The sequence below is a fragment of the Hyla sarda genome, chromosome 5 (assembly GCF_029499605.1).
Source record: "Hyla sarda isolate aHylSar1 chromosome 5, aHylSar1.hap1, whole genome shotgun sequence".
Taxonomy (NCBI): Eukaryota; Metazoa; Chordata; class Amphibia; order Anura; family Hylidae; genus Hyla; species Hyla sarda.
Window position 1 is genome coordinate 3,375,108 of NC_079193.1, and position 23,418 is coordinate 3,398,525.

A 23,418-nucleotide genomic window follows, 5' to 3' on the forward strand; every position below is an offset into this window, starting at 1 on the left:
TGTGTATATAGATCAGGAGAGATGACTGTCAGCTGATGACTATCCTATGTGTATATAGATCAGGAGAGATGACTGTCAGCTGATGGCTATCCTATGTGTATATAGATCAGGAGAGATGACTGTCAGCTGATGACTATCCTATGTGTATATAGATCAGGAGAGATGACTGTCAGCTGATGACTATCCTATGTGTATATAGGTCAGGAGAGATGACTGTCAGCTGATGACTATCCTATGTGTATATAGATCAGGAGAGATGACTGTCAGCTGATGGCTATCCTATGTGTATATACATGACTGTCAGCTGATGACTATCCTATGTGTATATAGATCAGGAGAGATGACTGTCAGCTGATGGCTATCCTATGTGTATATAGATCAGGAGAGATGACTGTCAGCTGATGACTATCCTATGTGTATATAGATCAGGAGAGATGACTGTCAGCTGATGGCTATCCTATGTGTATATAGATCAGGAGAGATGACTGTCAGCTGATGACTATCCTATGTGTATATAGATCAGGAGAGATGACTGTCAGCTGATGGCTATCCTATGTGTATATAGATCAGGAGAGATAACTGTCAGCTGATGACTATCCTATGTGTATATAGATCAGGAGAGATAACTGTCAGCTGATGACTATCCTATGTGTATATAGATCAGGAGAGATGACTGTCAGCTGATGGCTATCCTATGTGTATATACATGACTGTCAGCTGATGGCTATCCTATGTGTATATAGATCAGGAGAGATGACTGTCAGCTGATGACTACCCTATGTGTATATAGATGACTGTCAGCTGATGACTATCCTATGTGTATATAGATGACTGTCAGCTGATGACTATCCTATGTGTATATAGATCAGGAGAGATGACTGTCAGCTGATGGCTATCCTATGTGTATATAGATCAGGAGAGATGACTGTCAGCTGATGGCTATCCTATGTGTATATAGATCAGGAGAGATGACTGTCAGCTGATGGCTATCCTATGTGTATATAGATCAGGAGAGATGACTGTCAGCTGATGACTATCCTATGTGTATATAGATCAGGAGAGATGACTGTCAGCTGATGGCTATCCTATGTGTATATAGATCAGGAGAGATGACTGTCAGCTGATGGCTATCCTATGTGTATATAGATCAGGAGAGATGACTGTCAGCTGATGGCTATCCTATGTGTAAATACATGACTGTCAGCTGATGGCTATCCTATGTGTATATAGATCAGGAGAGATGACTGTCAGCTGATCGCTATCCTATGTGTATATAGATCAGGAGAGATGACTGTCAGCTGATGGCTATCCTATGTGTATATACATGACTGTCAGCTGATGGCTATCCTATGTGTATATAGATCAGGAGAGATGACTGTCAGCTGATGACTATCCTATGTGTATATAGGTCAGGAGAGATGACTGTCAGCTGATGACTTTCCTATGTGTATATAGATCAGGAGAGATGACTGTCAGCTGATGACTATCCTACGTGTATATAGATCAGGAGAGATGACTGTCAGCTGATGACTATCCTACGTGTATATAGATCAGGAGAGATGACTGTCAGCTGATGACTATCCTATGTGTATATAGATCAGGAGAGATGACTGTCAGCTGATGACTATCCTATGTGTATATAGATCAGGAGAGATGACTGTCAGCTGATGACTATCCTATGTGTATATAGATCAGGAGAGATGACTGTCAGCTGATGACTATCCTATGTGTATATAGATGACTGTCAGCTGATGACTATCCTATGTGTATATAGATGACTGTCAGCTGATGACTATCCTATGTGTATATAGATCAGGAGAGATGACTGTCAGCTGATGACTATCCTATGTGTATATAGATCAGGAGAGATGACTGTCAGCTGATGGCTATCCTATGTGTATATAGATCAGGAGAGATGACTGTCAGCTGATGGCTATCCTATGTGTATATAGATCAGGAGAGATGACTGTCAGCTGATGACTATCCTATGTGTATATAGATCAGGAGAGATGACTGTCAGCTGATGGCTATCCTATGTGTATATAGATCAGGAGAGATGACTGTCAGCTGATGACTATCCTATGTGTATATAGATCAGGAGAGATGACTGTCAGCTGATGGCTATCCTATGTGTATATAGATCAGGAGAGATGACTGTCAGCTGATGGCTATCCTATGTGTATATAGATCAGGAGAGATGACTGTCAGCTGATGGCTATCCTATGTGTATATAGATCAGGAGAGATGACTGTCAGCTGATGGCTATCCTATGTGTATATAGATCAGGAGAGATGACTGTCAGCTGATGACTATCCTATGTGTATATAGATCAGGAGAGATGACTGTCAGCTGATGGCTATCCTATGTGTATATAGATCAGGAGAGATGACTGTCAGCTGATGACTATCCTATGTGTATATAGATCAGGAGAGATGACTGTCAGCTGATGGCTATCCTATGTGTATATAGATCAGGAGAGATGACTGTCAGCTGATGGCTATCCTATGTGTATATACATGACTGTCAGCTGATGGCTATCCTATGTGTATATAGATCAGGAGAGATGACTGTCAGCTGATGACTATCCTATGTGTATATAGGTCAGGAGAGATGACTGTCAGCTGATGACTTTCCTATGTGTATATAGATCAGGAGAGATGACTGTCAGCTGATGACTATCCTACGTGTATATAGATCAGGAGAGATGACTGTCAGCTGATGACTATCCTACGTGTATATAGATCAGGAGAGATGACTGTCAGCTGATGACTATCCTATGTGTATATAGATCAGGAGAGATGACTGTCAGCTGATGACTATCCTATGTGTATATAGGTCAGGAGAGATGACTGTCAGCTGATGGCTATCCTACGTGTATATAGATCAGGAGAGATGACTGTCAGCTGATGGCTATCCTACGTGTATATAGATCAGGAGAGATGACTGTCAGCTGATGACTTTCCTATGTGTATATAGATCAGGAGAGATGACTGTCAGCTGATGACTATCCTATGTGTATATAGATCAGGAGAGATGACTGTCAGCTGATGAGTATCCTATGTGTATATAGATCAGGAGAGATGACTGTCAGCTGATGGCTATCCTATGTGTATATAGATCAGGAGAGATGACTGTCAGCTGATGGCTATCCTATGTGTATATACATGACTGTCAGCTGATGACTATCCTATGTGTATATAGATCAGGAGAGATGACTGTCAGCTGATGACTATCCTATGTGTATATAGATCAGGAGAGATGACTGTCAGCTGATGACTATCCTATGTGTATATAGATCAGGAGAGATAACTGTCAGCTGATGACTATCCTATGTGTATATAGATCAGGAGAGATGACTGTCAGCTGATGGCTATCCTATGTGTATATAGATCAGGAGAGATGACTGTCAGCTGATGACTATCCTATGTGTATATAGATCAGGAGAGATGACTGTCAGCTGATGACTATCCTATGTGTATATAGATCAGGAGAGATGACTGTCAGCTGATGACTATCCTATGTGTATATAGATCAGGAGAGATGACTGTCAGCTGATGGCTATCCTATGTGTATATAGATCAGGAGAGATGACTGTCAGCTGATGACTATCCTATGTGTATATAGATCAGGAGAGATGACTGTCAGCTGATGGCTATCCTATGTGTATATAGATCAGGAGAGATGACTGTCAGCTGATGACTATCCTATGTGTATATAGATCAGGAGAGATGACTGTCAGCTGATGGCTATCCTATGTGTATATAGATCAGGAGCGATGACTGTCAGCTGATGACTATCCTATGTGTATATAGATCAGGAGAGATGACTGTCAGCTGATGACTATCCTATGTGTATATAGATCAGGAGAGATGACTGTCAGCTGATGACTATCCAATGTGTATATAGATCAGGAGAGATGACTGTCAGCTGATGACTATCCTATGTGTATATAGATCAGGAGAGATGACTGTCAGCTGATGACTATCCTATGTGTATATAGATCAGGAGAGATGATTGTCAGCTGATGACTATCCTATGTGTATATAGATCAGGAGAGATGACTGTCAGCTGATGACTTTCCTATGTGTATATAGATCAGGAGAGATGATTGTCAGCTGATGACTATCCTATGTGTATATAGATCAGGAGAGATGACTGTCAGCTGATGACTATCCTATGTGTATATAGATCAGGAGAGATGACTGTCAGCTGATGGCTATCCTATGTGTATATAGATCAGGAGAGGTGACTGTCAGCTGATGGCTATCCTATGTGTATATAGATCAGGAGAGATGACTGTCAGCTGATGACTATCCTATGTGTATATAGATCAGGAGAGATGACTGTCAGCTGATGACTATCCTATGTGTATATAGATCAGGAGAGATGACTGTCAGCTGATGGCTATCCTATGTGTATATAGATCAGGAGAGATGACTGTCAGCTGATGACTATCCTATGTGTATATAGATCAGGAGAGATGACTGTCAGCTGATGACTATCCTATGTGTATATAGATGACTGTCAGCTGATGACTATCCTATGTGTATATAGATCAGGAGAGATGACTGTCAGCTGATAACTATCCTATGTGTATATAGATCAGAAGAGATGACTGTCAGCTGATGACTATCCTACGTGTGTATAGATCAGGAGAGATGACTGTCAGCTGATGGCTATCCTATGTGTATATAGATCAGGAGAGATGACTGTCAGCTGATGGCTATCCTACGTGTGTATAGATCAGGAGAGATGACTGTCAGCTGATGACTATCCTATGTGTATATAGGTCAGGAGAGATGACTGTCAGCTGATGACTATCCTATGTGTATATAGATCAGGAGAGATGACTGTCAGCTGATGACTATCCTATGTGTATATAGATCAGGAGAGATGACTGTCAGCTGATGACTACCCTATGTGTATATAGATGACTGTCAGCTGATGACTACCCTATGTGTATATAGATGACTGTCAGCTGATGACTATCCTATGTGTATATAGATCAGGAGAGATGACTGTCAGCTGATGACTACCCTATGTGTATATAGATGACTGTCAGCTGATGACTATCCTATGTGTATATAGATCAGGAGAGATGACTGTCAGCTGATGGCTATCCTATGTGTATATAGATCAGGAGAGATGACTGTCAGCTGATGACTATCCTATGTGTATATAGATCAGGAGGGATGACTGTCAGCTGATGGCTATCCTATGTGTATATAGATCAGGAGAGATGACTGTCAGCTGATGACTATCCTATGTGTATATAGATCAGGAGAGATGACTGTCAGCTGATGGCTATCCTATGTGTATATAGATCAGGAGAGATGACTGTCAGCTGATGGCTATCCTATGTGTATATAGATCAGGAGAGATGACTGTCAGCTGATGGCTATCCTATGTGTATATAGATCAGGAGAGATGACTGTCAGCTGATGACTATCCTATGTGTATATAGATCAGGAGAGATGACTGTCAGCTGATGACTATCCTATGTGTATATAGATCAGGAGAGATGACTGTCAGCTGATGGCTATCCTATGTGTATATAGATCAGGAGAGATGACTGTCAGCTGATGACTATCCTATGTGTATATAGATCAGGAGAGATGACTGTCAGCTGATGACTATCCTATGTATATATAGATCAGGAGAGGTGACTGTCAGCTGATGACTATCCTATGTGTATATAGATGACTGTCAGCTGATGACTATCCTATGTGTATATAGATGACTGTCAGCTGATGACTATCCTATGTGTATATAGATCAGGAGAGATGACTGTCAGCTGATGACTATCCTATGTGTATATAGATCAGGAGAGATGACTGTCAGCTGATGACTATCCAATGTGTATATAGATCAGGAGAGATGACTGTCAGCTGATGGCTATCCTATGTGTATATAGATCAGGAGAGATGACTGTCAGCTGATGACTATCCTATGTGTATATAGATCAGGAGAGATGACTGTCAGCTGATGACTATCCTATGTGTATATAGATCAGGAGAGATGACTGTCAGCTGATGGCTATCCTATGTGTATATAGATCAGGAGAGATGACTGTCAGCTGATGACTATCCTATGTGTATATAGATCAGGAGAGATGACTGTCAGCTGATGGCTATCCTATGTGTATATAGATCAGGAGAGATGACTGTCAGCTGATGACTATCCTACGTGTATATAGATCAGGAGAGATGACTGTCAGCTGATGGCTATCCTATGTGTATATAGATCAGGAGAGATGACTGTCAGCTGATGACTATCCTATGTGTATATAGATCAGGAGAGATGACTGTCAGCTGATAACTATCCTATGTGTATATAGATCAGGAGAGATGACTGTCAGCTGATGACTATCCTATGTGTATATAGATCAGGAGAGATGACTGTCAGCTGATGACTATCCTATGTGTATATAGATCAGGAGAGATGACTGTCAGCTGATGACTATCCTATGTGTATATAGATCAGGAGAGATGACTGTCAGCTGATGGCTATCCTATGTGTATATAGATCAGGAGAGATGACTGTCAGCTGATGGCTATCCTATGTGTATATAGATCAGGAGAGGTGACTGTCAGCTGATGACTATCCTATGTGTATATAGATCAGGAGAGATGACTGTCAGCTGATGGCTATCCTATGTGTATATAGATCAGGAGAGATGACTGTCAGCTGATGACTATCCTATGTGTATATAGATGACTGTCAGCTGATGACTATCCAATGTGTATATAGATCAGGAGAGATGACTGTCAGCTGATGGCTATCCTATGTGTATATAGATCAGGAGAGATGACTGTCAGCTGATGACTATCCTATGTATATAGATCAGGAGAGATGACTGTCAGCTGATGACTATCCTATGTGTATATAGATCAGGAGAGATGACTGTCAGCTGATGGCTATCCTATGTGTATATAGATCAGGAGAGATGACTGTCAGCTGATGGCTATCCTATGTGTATATAGATCAGGAGAGATGACTGTCAGCTGATGACTATCCTATGTGTATATAGATCAGGAGAGATGACTGTCAGCTGATGGCTATCCTATGTGTATATAGATCAGGAGAGATGACTGTCAGCTGATGAACTATCCTATGTGTATATAGATCAGGAGAGATGACTGTCAGCTGATGGCTATCCTATGTGTATATAGATCAGGAGAGATGACTGTCAGCTGATGGCTATCCTATGTGTATATAGATCAGGAGAGGTTATTGTCAGCTGATGACTATCCTACGTGTATATAGATCAGGAGAGATGACTGTCAGCTGATGACTATCCTATGTGTATATAGATCAGGAGAGATGACTGTCAGCTGATGGCTATCCTACGTGTATATAGATCAGGAGAGATGACTGTCAGCTGATGGCTATCCTATGTGTATATAGGTCAGGAGAGATGACTGTCAGCTGATGGCTATCCTATGTGTATATAGATCAGGTGAGATGACTGTCAGCTGATGACTATCCTATGTGTATATAGATCAGGAGAGGTGACTGTCAGCTGATGACTATCCTACGTGTATATAGATCAGGAGAGATGACTGTCAGCTGATGACTATCCTATGTGTATATAGATCAGGAGAGGTGACTGTCAGCTGATGGCTATCCTATGTGTATATAGATCAGGAGAGATGACTGTCAGCTGATGGCTATCCTACGTGTATATAGATCAGGAGAGATGACTGTCAGCTGATGACTATCCTATGTGTATATAGATCAGGAGAGATGACTGTCAGCTGATGGCTATCCTACGTGTATATAGATCAGGAGAGATGACTGTCAGCTGATGACTATCCTATGTGTATATAGATCAGGAGAGATGACTGTCAGCTGATGGCTATCCTATGTGTATATAGATCAGGAGAGATGACTGTCAGCTGATGACTATCCTATGTATATAGATCAGGAGAGATGACTGTCAGCTGATGACTATCCTATGTATATAGATCAGGAGAGATGACTGTCAGCTGATTACTATCCTATGTGTATATAGATCAGGAGAGATGACTGTCAGCTGATGGCTATCCTATGTGTATATAGATCAGGAGAGATGACTGTCAGCTGATGGCTATCCTATGTGTATATAGATCAGGAGAGATGACTGTCAGCTGATGACTATCCTACGTGTGTATAGATCAGGAGAGATGACTGTCAGCTGATGGCTATCCTATGTGTATATAGATCAGGAGAGATGACTGTCAGCTGATGGCTATCCTATGTGTATATAGATCAGGAGAGATGACTGTCAGCTGATGACTATCCTATGTGTATATAGATCAGGAGAGATGACTGTCAGCTGATGACTATCCTATGTGTATATAGATCAGGAGAGATGACTGTCAGCTGATGACTATCCTATGTGTATATAGATCAGGAGAGATGACTGTCAGCTGATGGCTATCCTATGTGTATATACATGACTGTCAGCTGATGACTATCCTATGTGTATATAGATCAGGAGAGATGACTGTCAGCTGATGACTACCCTATGTGTATATAGATGACTGTCAGCTGATGACTATCCTATGTGTATATAGATCAGGAGAGATGACTGTCAGCTGATGACTATCCTATGTGTATATAGATCAGGAGAGATGACTGTCAGCTGATGACTATCCTATGTGTATATAGATCAGGAGAGATGACTGTCAGCTGATGACTACCCTATGTGTATATAGATCAGGAGAGATGACTGTCAGCTGATGACTATCCTATGTGTATATAGATCAGGAGAGATGACTGTCAGCTGATGACTATCCTATGTGTATATAGATCAGGAGAGATGACTGTTAGCTGATGACTATCCTATGTATATATAGATCAGGAGAGGTGACTGTCAGCTGATGACTATCCTATGTGTATATAGATGACTGTCAGCTGATGACTATCCTATGTGTATATAGATGACTGTCAGCTGATGACTATCCTATGTGTATATAGATCAGGAGAGATGACTGTCAGCTGATGACTATCCTATGTGTATATAGATCAGGAGAGATGACTGTCAGCTGATGGCTATCCTATGTGTATATAGATCAGGAGAGATGACTGTCAGCTGATGGCTATCCTATGTGTATATAGATCAGGAGAGATGACTGTCAGCTGATGACTATCCTACGTGTATATAGATCAGGAGAGATGACTGTCAGCTGATGGCTATCCTATGTGTATATAGATCAGGAGAGATGACTGTCAGCTGATGACTATCCTATGTGTATATAGATCAGGAGAGATGACTGTCAGCTGATTACTATCCTATGTGTATATAGATCAGGAGAGATGACTGTCAGCTGATGGCTATCCTATGTGTATATAGATCAGGAGAGATGACTGTCAGCTGATGACTATCCTATGTGTATATAGATCAGGAGAGATGACTGTCAGCTGATGACTATCCTATGTGTATATAGATCAGGAGAGATGACTGTCAGCTGATGGCTATCCTATGTGTATATAGATCAGGAGAGATGACTGTCAGCTGATGACTATCCTACGTGTATATAGATCAGGAGAGATGACTGTCAGCTGATGGCTATCCTATGTGTATATAGATCAGGAGAGATGACTGTCAGCTGATGACTATCCTATGTGTATATAGATCAGAAGAGGTGACTGTCAGCTGATGACTATCCTATGTGTATATAGATCAGGAGAGATGACTGTCAGCTGATAACTATCCTATGTGTATATAGATCAGGAGAGATGACTGTCAGCTGATGGCTATCCTATGTGTATATAGATCAGGAGAGATGACTGTCAGCTGATGGCTATCCTATGTGTATATAGATCAGGAGAGGTTATTGTCAGCTGATGACTATCCTATGTGTATATAGATCAGGAGAGGTGACTGTCAGCTGATGACTATCCTATGTGTATATAGATCAGGAGAGATGACTGTCAGCTGATGACTATCCTATGTGTATATAGATCAGGAGAGATGACTGTCAGCTGATGACTATCCTATGTGTATATAGATCAGGAGAGATGACTGTCAGCTGATGGCTATCCTATGTGTATATAGATCAGGAGAGATGACTGTCAGCTGATGGCTATCCTATGTGTATATAGATCAGGAGAGATGACTGTCAGCTGATGGCTATCCTATGTATATATAGATCAGGAGAGATGATTGTCAGCTGATGACTATCCTATGTGTATATAGATCAGGAGAGATGACTGTCAGCTGATGACTATCCTATGTGTATATAGATCAGGAGAGATGACTGTCAGCTGATGACTATCCTATGTGTATATAGATCAGGAGAGGGGACTGTCAGCTGATGACTATCCTATGTGTATATAGATCAGGAGAGATGACTGTCAGCTGATGGCTATCCTATGTGTATATAGATCAGGAGAGATGACTGTCAGCTGATGACTATCCTATGTGTATATAGATCAGGAGAGATGACTGTCAGCTGATGACTATCCTATGTGTATATAGATCAGGAGAGATGACTGTCAGCTGATGACTATCCTATGTGTATATAGATCAGGAGAGATGACTGTCAGCTGATGACTATCCTATGTGTATATAGATCAGGAGAGATGACTGTCAGCTGATGACTATCCTATGTGTATATAGATCAGGAGAGATGACTGTCAGCTGATGACTATCCTATGTGTATATAGATCAGTATAGACGGTTGTCTCCTGGACATGCTGGAAGTTGTAGTTTTGTAACAGCTGGATGGAGACTGGTTGGGAATCACTGGTCGATAACATGTCATGCGCAGTGTGACCTCTAGATGGCACTAAATATCCACACAATAAAACTTGCAGTACCCTGGCTATGAGCACTAGGTGGCAGCACACATTGAGGTGATCCCTGGATTTTGTGCCTGTGACTTCATTACTGAGATTATTTGCTGAAAACATCATCGGAACGATCTGGACTCTTCTAAATGAGTTTGATTGGAATTTAATCAAAAGGAGAAGAAGAAGATGATGATGATTGTGAATAGGAAGAGACGAAAATCAGCTCTGAGGGGAATGAATTTCACTTATCACTTTATTGTTTTACTTTGTGTGTGTTTTTATTCTGTTATAATTACATATAATTACTTTACATAGTATAAAATAATAGAGCAGAATATAACAAATTATAAAGAGATATGACAAAATATAACACAACATCCCATAAATATAATATAACACAATGTAACATAACATCCCATAATATAACATAATGTAACATAACATCCCATAATATAACATAATGTAACATAACATCCCATAATATAACATAATGTAACATAACATCCCATAATATAATATAACATAATGTAACAGAACATCCCATAATATAGCATAATGTAACAGAACATCCCATAATATAGCATAATGTAACATAACATCCCATAATATAATGTAACATAACATCCCATAATATAACATAATGTAACATAACATCCCATAATATAATGTAACATAACATCTCATAATATAACATAATGTAACATAACATCCCATAATATAATGTAACATAACATCCCATAATATAATGTAACATAACATCCCATAATATAACATAATGTAACATAACATCCCATAAAATAATGTAACATAACATCCCATAATATAACATAATGTAACATAACATCCCATAATATAACATAATGTAACATAACATCCCATAATATAATATAACATAATGTAACATAACATCCCATAATATAATATAACATAATGTAACATAACATCTCATAATATAACATAATGTAACATAACATCCCATAATATAACATAACATCCCATAATATATTGTAACATAACATCCCATAATCTAACATAATGTAACATAACATCCCATAATATAATGTAACATAACATCCCATAATATAACATAACATAACATCCCATAATATAACATAATGTAACATAACATCCCATAATATTATATAACATAATGTAACATAACATCCCATAATATAACATAACATCCCATAATATAATATAATGTAACATAACATCCCATAATATAACATAATGTAACATAACATCCTATAATATAACATAATGTAACATAACATCCTATAATATAACATAATGTAACATAACATTCCATAATATAACAACATAATGTAACATAACATCCCATAATATAACATAATGTAACATAACATCCCATAATATAACATAATGTAACATAACATCCCATAATATAACATAATGTAACATAACATCCTATAATATAGCATAATGTAACATAACATCCCATAATATAATGTAACATAACATCCCATAATATAACATAATGTAACATAACATCCCATAATATAATGTAACATAACATCCCATAATATAATGTAACATAACATCTCATAATATAACATAATGTAACATAACATCCCATAATATAATGTAACATAACATCTCATAATATAACATAATGTAACATAACATCCCATAATATAATGTAACATAACATCCCATAATATAATGTAACATAACATCTCATAATATAACATAATGTAACATAACATCCCATAATATAATGTAACATAACATCCCATAATATAATGTAACATAACATCCCATAATATAACATAATGTAACATAACATCCCATAATATAACATAATGTAACATAACAACCCATAAAATAATGTAACATAACATCCCATAATATAACATAATGTAACATAACATCCCATAATATAACATAATGTAACATAACATCCCATAATATAATGTAACATAACATCCCATAATATAACATAATGTAACATAACATCCCATAATATAATATAACATAATGTAACATAACATCCCATAATATAATATAACATAATGTAACATAACATCCCATAATATAACATAATGTAACATAACATCCCATAATATAATGTAACATAACATCCCATAATATATTGTAACATAACATCCCATAATCTAACATAATGTAACATAACATCCCATAATATAATGTAACATAACATCCCATAATATAACATAATGTAACATAACATCACATAATGTAACATAACATCCCATAATATTATATAACATAATGTAACATAACATCCCATAATATAACATAACATCCCATAATATAATATAATGTAACATAACATCCTATAATATAGCATAATGTAACATAACATCCTATAATATAGCATAATGTAACATAACATCCTATAATATAGCATAATGTAACATAACATCCTATAATATAGCATAATGTAACATAACATCCCATAATATAATGTAACATAACATCCCATAATATAACATAATGTAACATAACATCCCATAATATAATGTAACATAACATCCCATAATATAATGTAACATAACATCTCATAATATAACATAATGTAACATAACATCCCATAATATAATGTAACATAACATCTCATAATATAACATAATGTAACATAACATCCCATAATATAATGTAACATAACATCCCATAATATAATGTAACATAACATCCCATAATATAACATAATGTAACATAACATCCCATAAAATAATGTAACATAACATCCCATAATATAACATAATGTAACATAACATCCCATAATATAACATAATGTAACATAACATCCCATAATATAATGTAACATAACATCCCATAATATAATGTAACATAACATCCCATAATATAACATAATGTAACATAACATCCCATAATATAACATAATGTAACATAACATCCCATAATATAACATAATGTAACATAACATCCCATAATATTATATAATATAATGTAACATAACATCCCATAATATAACATAATGTAACATAACATCCTATAATATAACATAATGTAACATAACATTCCATAATATAATATAACATAATGTAACATAACATCCCATAATATAACATAATGTAACATAACATCCCATAATAAAACATAATGTAACATAACATCCCATAATAAAACATAATGTAACATAACATCCCATAATATAACATAATGTAACATAACATCCCATAATAAAACAAACATAATGTAACATAACATCCCATAATATAACATAATGTAACATAACATCCCATAATAAAACATAATGTAACATAACATCCCATAATATAATGTAACATAACATCCCATAATATAGCATAATGTAACATAACATCCCATAATAAAACATAATGTAACATAACATCCCATAATAAAACATAATGTAACATAACATCCCATAATATAATGTAACATAACATCCTATAATATAACATAATGTAACATAACATCCCATAATATAATGTAACATAACATCCCATAATATAATGCAACATAACATCCCATAATATAACATAATGTAACATAACATCCCATAATATAACATAATGTAACATAACATCCCATAATATAATGTAACATAACATCCCATAATATAATGTAACATAACATCCCATAATATAACATAATGTAACATAACATCCCATAATATAACATAATGTAACATAACATCCCATAATATAACATAATGTAACATAACATCCCATAATATTATATAATATAATGTAACATAACATCCCATAATATAACATAATGTAACATAACATCCTATAATATAACATAATGTAACATAACATTCCATAATATAATATAACATAATGTAACATAACATCCCATAATATAACATAATGTAACATAACATCCCATAATAAAACATAATGTAACATAACATCCCATAATAAAACATAATGTAACATAACATCCCATAATATAACATAATGTAACATAACATCCCATAATAAAACAAACATAATGTAACATAACATCCCATAATATAACATAATGTAACATAACATCCCATAATAAAACATAATGTAACATAACATCCCATAATATAATGTAACATAACATCCCATAATATAGCATAATGTAACATAACATCCCATAATAAAACATAATGTAACATAACATCCCATAATAAAACATAATGTAACATAACATCCCATAATATAATGTAACATAACATCCTATAATATAACATAATGTAACATAACATCCCATAATATAATGTAACATAACATCCCATAATATAATGCAACATAACATCCCATAATATAACATAATGTAACATAACATCCCATAATATAACATAATGTAACATAACATCCCATAATATAATGTAACATAACATCCCATAATATAACATAATGTAACATAACATCCCATAATATAACATAATGTAACACAATATCCCATAATAAAACATAATGTAACATAACATCCCATAATATAATGTAACATAACATCCCATAATATAACATAATGTAACATAACATCCCATAATATAATGTAACATAACATCCTATAATAAAACATAATGTAACATAACATCCCATAATATAGCATAATGTAACATAACATCCCATAATATAATATAATGTAACATAACATCCCATAATATAATGTAACATAACATCCCATAATATAATATAATGTAACATAACATCCCATAATATAATGTAACATAACATAACATCCCATAATATAACATAATGTAACATAACATCCCATAATATAATGTAACATAACATAACATCCCATAATATAACATAATGTAACATAACATCCCATAATATAACATAATGTAACATAACATCCCATAATATAATGTAACATAACATCCCATAATATAACATAATGTAACATAACATCCCATAATATAACATAATGTAACATAACATCCCATAATATAATGTAACATAACATCCCATAATATAATGTAACATAACATCCCATAATATAATATAACATAATGTAACATAACATCCCATAATATAACATAATGTAACATAACATCCCATAATATAATATAATGTAACATAACATCCCATAATATAACAACATAAAGTGATAGAACACTTGGTAACATTATAAAAGGTGACTTTACTATAATAACGTATTATTTGCGCAGACATTTGTGGTGTTTTTACCGTTCGCCGTCACGTTATATTTCGGTTCCCCTGGAGTTTGCGCTGAGGTGACAATAAAGAAGCGATGCAGGAAGTTTTATCCTAATCTGGGGCGGCATCAGGTGTTACAGAATAATGTCGGGGGTCCGGTGTTTACTTGGTTTCGCCGATATCAGAGATGAGTGAAGTTCTAGTGATTTGATTCGTCACACACTTCTCGGCTCGGCGGTTGATGACTTTATCCTGTATAAATTTGTTCATCTTTCCGGTGCTGCGGTGGCTGGACACGCTTTCCTAGGACTGGATCCACCTTCACCAGCCACCGGATATACAGGATAAAGTTATCAACCGCCGAGCCGAGAAGTGTGTGACGAATCGAATCACTGGAACTTCACTCATCTCTAACCGATATCTGCATTGGCTCCAATTTAAATACAATTCCATGAAGTGATTTCCATAACATCTACAGATCCCCCATAATATATACATCTCCCCCATAATATATACATCTCCCCCATAATATATACGTCTCCCCCATAATTTATACATCTCCTCCATAATATATACATCTCCCCCATAATATATACATCTCCCCCATAATATATACATCTCCCCCATAATATATACATCTCCTCCATAATATATACATCTCCCCCATAATATATACATCTCCTCCATAATATATACATCTCCCCCATAATATATACGTCTCCCCCATAATTTATACATCTCCTCCATAATATATACATCTCCCCCATAATATATACATCTCCCCCATAATATATACGTCTCCCCCATAATTTATACATCTCCTCCATAATATATACATCTCCCCCATAATATATACATCTCCCCCATAATATATACATCTCCTCCATAATATATACATCTCCCCCATAATATATACATCTCCCCCATAATATATACATCTCCCCTATAATATATACATCTCCTCCATAATATATACATCTCCTCCATAATATATACATCTCCCCCATAATATATACATCTCCCCCATAATATATACGTCTCCCCCATAATTTATACGTCTCCCCCATAATATATACATCTCCCCCATAATATATACATCTCCCCCATAATATATACATCTCCCCCATAATATATACATCTCCCCCATAATATATACATCTCCCCCATAATATATACATCTCCCCCATAATATATACATCTCCTCCATAATATATACATCTCCCCCATAATATATACGTCTCCCCATAATATATACAGCTCCCCCATAATATATACGTCTCCCCATAATATATGCATCTCCTCTATAATATATACATCTCCCCCATAATATATACATCTCCTCCATAATATATACATCTCCCCCATAATATATACGTCTCCCCATAATATATACAGCTCCCCCATAATATATACGTCTCCCCATAATATATGCATCTCCTCTATAATATATACATCTCCCCCATAATATATACATCTCCTCCATAATATATACATCTCCTCCATAATATATACATCTCCCCCATAATATATACGTCTCCCCATAATATATACATCTCCTCTATAATATATACATCTCCTCCATAATATATACATCTCCCCCATAATATATACGTCTCCCCATAATATATACAGCTCCCCCATAATATATACGTCTCCCCATAATATATGCATCTCCTCTATAATATATACATCTCCCCCATAATATATACATCTCCTCCATAATATATACATCTCCTCCATAATATATACATCTCCCCCATAATATATACGTCTCCCCATAATATATACATCTCCTCTATAATATATACATCTCCTCCATAATATATACATCTCCCCCATAATATATACATCTCCCCCATAATATATACGTCTCCCCATAATATATACATCTCCTCTATAATATATACATCTCCTCCATAATATATACATCTCCCCCATAATATATACGTCTCCCCATAATATATACATCTCCTCTATAATATATACATCTCCCCCACAATATATACATCTCCCCCATAATATATACATCTCCTCCATAATATATACATCTCCTCCATAATATATACATCTCCCCCATAATATATACATCTCCTCCATAATATATACATCTCCTCCATAATATATACATCTCCCCCATAATATATACATCTCCTCTATAATATATACATCTCCCCCATAATATATACATCTCCCCCATAATATATACATCTCCCCCATAATATATACATCTCCTCATAATATATACACCTCCCACATAATATATACATCTCCCCATAACATATACATCTCCCCCATAACATATACATCTCCCCCATAATATATACATCTCCTCCATAATATATACATCTCCTCCATAATATATACATCTCCCCCATAATATATACATCTCCTCCATAATATATACATCTCCTCCATAATATATACATCTCCCCCATAATATATACATCTCCCCCATAATATATACATCTCCCCCATAATATATACATCTCCCCCATAATATATACATCTCCCCCATAATATATACATCTCCTCCATAATATATACATCTCCTCCATAATATATACATCTCCCCCATAATATATACATCTCCCCCATAATATATACATCTCCCCCATAATATATACATCTCCCCCATAATATATACATCTCCCCCATAATATATACATCTCCCCCATAATATATACATCTCCTCCATAATATATACATCTCCCCCATAATATATACATCTCCCCCATAATATATACATCTCCCCCATAATATATACATCTCCCCCATAATATATACATCTCCCCCATAATATATACATCTCCTCCATAATATATACATCTCCTCCATAATATATACATCTCCCCCATAATATATACATCTCCCCCATAATATATACATCTCCTCCATAATATATACATCTCCCCCATAATATATACATCTCCCCCATAATATATACATCTCCTCCATAATATATACATCTCCCCCATAATATATACATCTCCCCCATAATATATACATCTCCCCCATAATATATACATCTCCTCCATAATATATACATCTCCCCCATAATATATACATCTCCCCCATAATATATACATCTCCTCCATAATATATACATCTCCCCCATAATATATACATCTCCCCCATAATATATACATCTCCCCCATAATATATACATCTCCCCCATAATATATACATCTCCCCCATAATATATACATCTCCCCCATAACATATACATCTCCTCCATAATATATACATCTCCCCCATAACATATACATCTCCCCCATAATATATACAGATCCCCCATAACATATACATCTCCCCCATAACATATACATCTCCCCCATAACATATACATCTCCCCCATAATATATACATCTCCCCCATAATATATACATCTCCCCCATAATATATACATCTCCCCCATAATATATACATCTCCCCTATAATATATACATCTCCTCCATAATATATACATCTCCTCCATAATATATACATCTCCTCCATAATATATACATCTCCCCCATAATATATACATCTCCCCCATAATATATACATCTCCCCCATAATATATACATCTCCCCCATAATATATACATCTCCCCCATAATATATACATCTCCCCCATAATATATACATCTCCCCCATAATATATACATCTCCTCCATAATATATACATCTCCCCCATAATATATACATCTCCCCCATAATATATACAGTTCCTCCACAGCAGTGACCTCTTGTTTTATTCCGTTGTGCTCCCTGTATTTTGCTCTATAATGTCCATTATTTCTTCTTTTTCAGGCACCGACTGATCCTCCAAAACAGAAGCCGAGTCCAGTGACGTCAGAGACGGTGGTGTTCTGGGGGCTGCGGCTCTGGCAGGTCATTGGGGTCTTCTCCATCTTTGTTCTTGCAGTCAGTAAGTTTCCTTCTCTTCTAATTATGAAGAGAGACCGTAACGTGGAAGCGAGGATCGCGCTGCTGCAGATAGTCAGTACTTGGAAGCAGCAAAGGTGTTGAACCCGCGGGTTTTCTTTTAGTAGTATTTCCTTCACACAACACTTTTGGGTGATCTCCCCTGATGAAAGGGTCATTTATACCCAGAAACGCGTTTGTGTGAATAAAATACTACTAAAAGAAAACCCTCGGGTTTAATACCTTTGTTACATCCAAGTACTGACTTTCTCCAGCAGCGCGATCCTCGCTTCCACGTTCCGGTCTCTCTTCATTGTTATGCAACGCTCCGACGTCCCCGGCGTGAGAAGCGGCAGCAGCTGATCTTCTATGACATGCGTTAGTAAGTGTTGTGCCTGGATTCTGCACACCCTATCCAGGTGAGCACGTTACTAAGGGTGGGTTCATACCACGATAAAAAAAAACGTATGCAACCGCGCAGAAAACCGTTCCCATAGACTTCCCATTCAAATCTGTATGCACCATAATGTCTACGGTTGTCTCAGTTTTTCAAACCACACGTTTTTTTTTAGCAAATAGTGATGCCGCTCCGAGCAAATCCGAAGCACCTGCGCAAGGACACGCCGGTCCCGCCCTTGGCTTAATGCAACAATACCAAAGAAGGATTGTCCAGCGCTGGGCTTGCAGATAAAATCCGACAGAAATCACTTGACAGAGGACAATGGCTGACGCGTTTCGCACCTCAGTGCTTAAGCACTGAGGTGCGAAACGCGTCAGACATTGTCCTCTGTCAAGTGATTTCTGTCGGATTTTCTAAATAAAAGCAAGCTTTTACCTGCAAGCCCAGCGCTGGACAATTCTTCTTTCATACGTTTTTTTTTTTACCGAAAAACCGTATTAAACCGTATACATTTATTTATTTTTTTAACATGGAAGTCAATGGGAACCATACAGAACCTTATGTGCGTACGGTTCCATCCGGTTTGCACCATACGGTTTTTGACTTTGCACATTTTTTTTTCTTGGAATTTCAGTCAAGCAAGTGAAACTTTATTCATAATGGAGGGAAAAGTTCAAAACGTATACAGTTTTTTCTTAAAAAAACGGATGCAACCGGATGTCATTTTTCAAACCGTATACAGTTTTGAACCGTATACAGATAAAAAGCTTGCTTTTATTTACAAAATCCGACAGAAATCACTTGACAGAGGACAATGCCTGACGCGTTTCGCACCTCAGTGCTTAAGCACTGAGGTGCGAAACGCGTCAGGCATTGTCCTCTTTCAAGTGATTTCTGTCAGATTTTCTAAATAAAAGCAAGCTTTTTACCTGCAAGCCCAGCGCTGGACAATTCTTCCTTCATACGTTTTTTTTTTACCGAAAAACCGTATTAAACCGTATACATTTATTTTTTTTTTAACATGGAAGTCAATGGGAACCATACAGAACTGTATGTGCGTACGGTTCCATCCGGTTTGCACCATACGGTTTTTGACTTTGCACAGTTTTTTTTTTTTCTTGGAATTTCAGTCAAGCAAGTGAAACTTTATTCATAATGGAGGGAAAAGTTCAAAACGTATACAGTTTTTTCTTAAAAAAACGGATGCAACCGGCAAGTCACTTTTCAAACCGTATACAGTTTTGAACCGTATACAGATACAAATTTGTACACACGTTTTGATACAGTTTAGTCCGGTTTTGAGGAATCCATTTTTTTAAATTTTTTTTAATCAAAAACCTGATACGGGAACTGTACTGCAAAAACATGGTGTGAACGCCGCCTTACCCACACTTGGCTTTATCGTTCAATTGGTGATCCCACACGAGGAAGCGCTTTTGTGTACGTTTTTTCTCTTCTAATTGGAAATCTGAACTTATGTTTTCTAACTTAAATGTGAGAACGATTTTTATTCTGCAGATCTGTGAGCAACAGGAGCATTTCTGTCACTCTACGTGCTTTACTTAAAGGGGTACTCCGGTGAAAACCTTTTTTCTTTTAAATCAACTGGTGACAGAAAGTTAAACATATTTGTAAATGACTTCTATTAAAAAATCTCAATCCTTCCTGTACTTATTAGCTGCTGAATACTACAGAGGAAATTCTTTTCTGTTTGGAATGCTCTCTGATGACATCACGACCACAGTTCTCTCTGCTGACGTTATTATAATAAAAACAATAACGCTTTATTTATTGTTTTCCTTAGTGGGATTTGAACCCAAGTCCCCAGCACTAGCAAGACAGCAGTGCTAACCACTGAGCCACCATGCTGCCCTTAGCATACAATTACTATGCACGGTTGCTAAAATGGACAGAGATGTCAGCAGAGAGCACTGTGCTCGTGATGTCATCAGTGTTCCAAAAAGAAAGGAATTTCCTCTGCAGCATTCAGCAGCTAATAAGTACTGGAAGGATTAAGATTTTTTAATAGAAGTAATTTACAAATATGTTTAACTTTCTGCCACCAGTTGATTTAAAAGAAAAAAAGGTTTTCACCGGAGTACCCCTTTAAGTTGCAGGGAAACCCTCTGGCCAGGAGAGCACCCTGTACACGGGACAGGAAAAATGTTAGATACATAGAAACATTTTGACAATATATACTGGAAACGTTAGATACAGTCCTGACTAGACATTTCGATTAACTCATTAACACATTATATAGACTGACTAAATTAGTCTGACTATGTGTGATACTGACAATTGTATATAGGTATTAGTTTTATTCCCTATATCTTGCAGGTAACTGTCATGGCAGTGAGGCAATGGCTATGCTCAATATACCTCCTATATAAATCGCCATAAATAAGACACTGTACACTTGAGCATTTTTGTACAAACATATTATATACATTTTTATTACACCATAAATATTTTAGTGCACTAACACGAATACTTGTACAACGATATGAGCTAAAATATATTACTTTGACAGTATATTCATCTCTTTTTTATTCTGGTACCGCTCCACAGTTCTGGTACACTTTAGAGTCCTTAGTAAAGAATCACGGCTAAAAACCGGGCACAAACACTTACGCAAATGGTTACAAATAAACTTCTTGACAAGTCTGTCAGGCATTTCTTCTTAGATGTTGCATAACCTGTGGACAACAAACGTACTTCACAAAGTAAAGTTAGTGACACATAGCAGAATTATCACGGGTAGGCTTCTTTAAAGGGTAGCTCCCACCATCACTGTTTTTCTTTTTTCTGTCCCTGCCTATTACCCATCTATCCCTAACCCCCTCCCTGCCTTTAATTTTTTTTGTGTGCTCACTACCAGGCAGACTTCCCCAGCAGGCACTGATGCCTGCTGGGGCCAACACTTCCGCCCGTAGTTCACCTATACAGGGCACCTCCAGCTGTTTCCCCACTGCAACTCCCAGCTTGCTCTGACATCTATTGGCTGTCAGGGCATGCTGGGAGTTGTAGTGGGGAAATAACTGGAGGCACCCTGTATAGGTGAACACCGGATCTGTGATGGCCGCACATACCGCTCCCCGCCGCTCAGCCCGCAACCCCCCGGCCCCGTTGCGCCGCTCAACCCACTCCCCCCTCCCCCTTAGTTCACCCAGAGTACCCCTTCCTTGACGCGCAGCCCGCAACCTAGTGCTGGGCGGTATGA

At 36.7% G+C, this 23,418-nt stretch overlaps 1 protein-coding gene across 4 annotated transcripts in view; it reads left to right on the forward strand.

Moving 5' to 3' along the window:
- TMIE (transmembrane inner ear) overlaps nt 1–23,418 on the forward strand; it is a 112,760-nt gene that overhangs the window by 51,870 nt on the left and 37,472 nt on the right. For all 4 annotated transcript variants that reach the window (XM_056518720.1, XM_056518722.1, XM_056518723.1 and 1 more), the window contains one exon: nt 19,685–19,802. In XM_056518720.1, the coding sequence (XP_056374695.1) occupies nt 19,685–19,802 (118 nt within the window). The remainder of the gene's footprint in view (nt 1–19,684; nt 19,803–23,418) is intronic.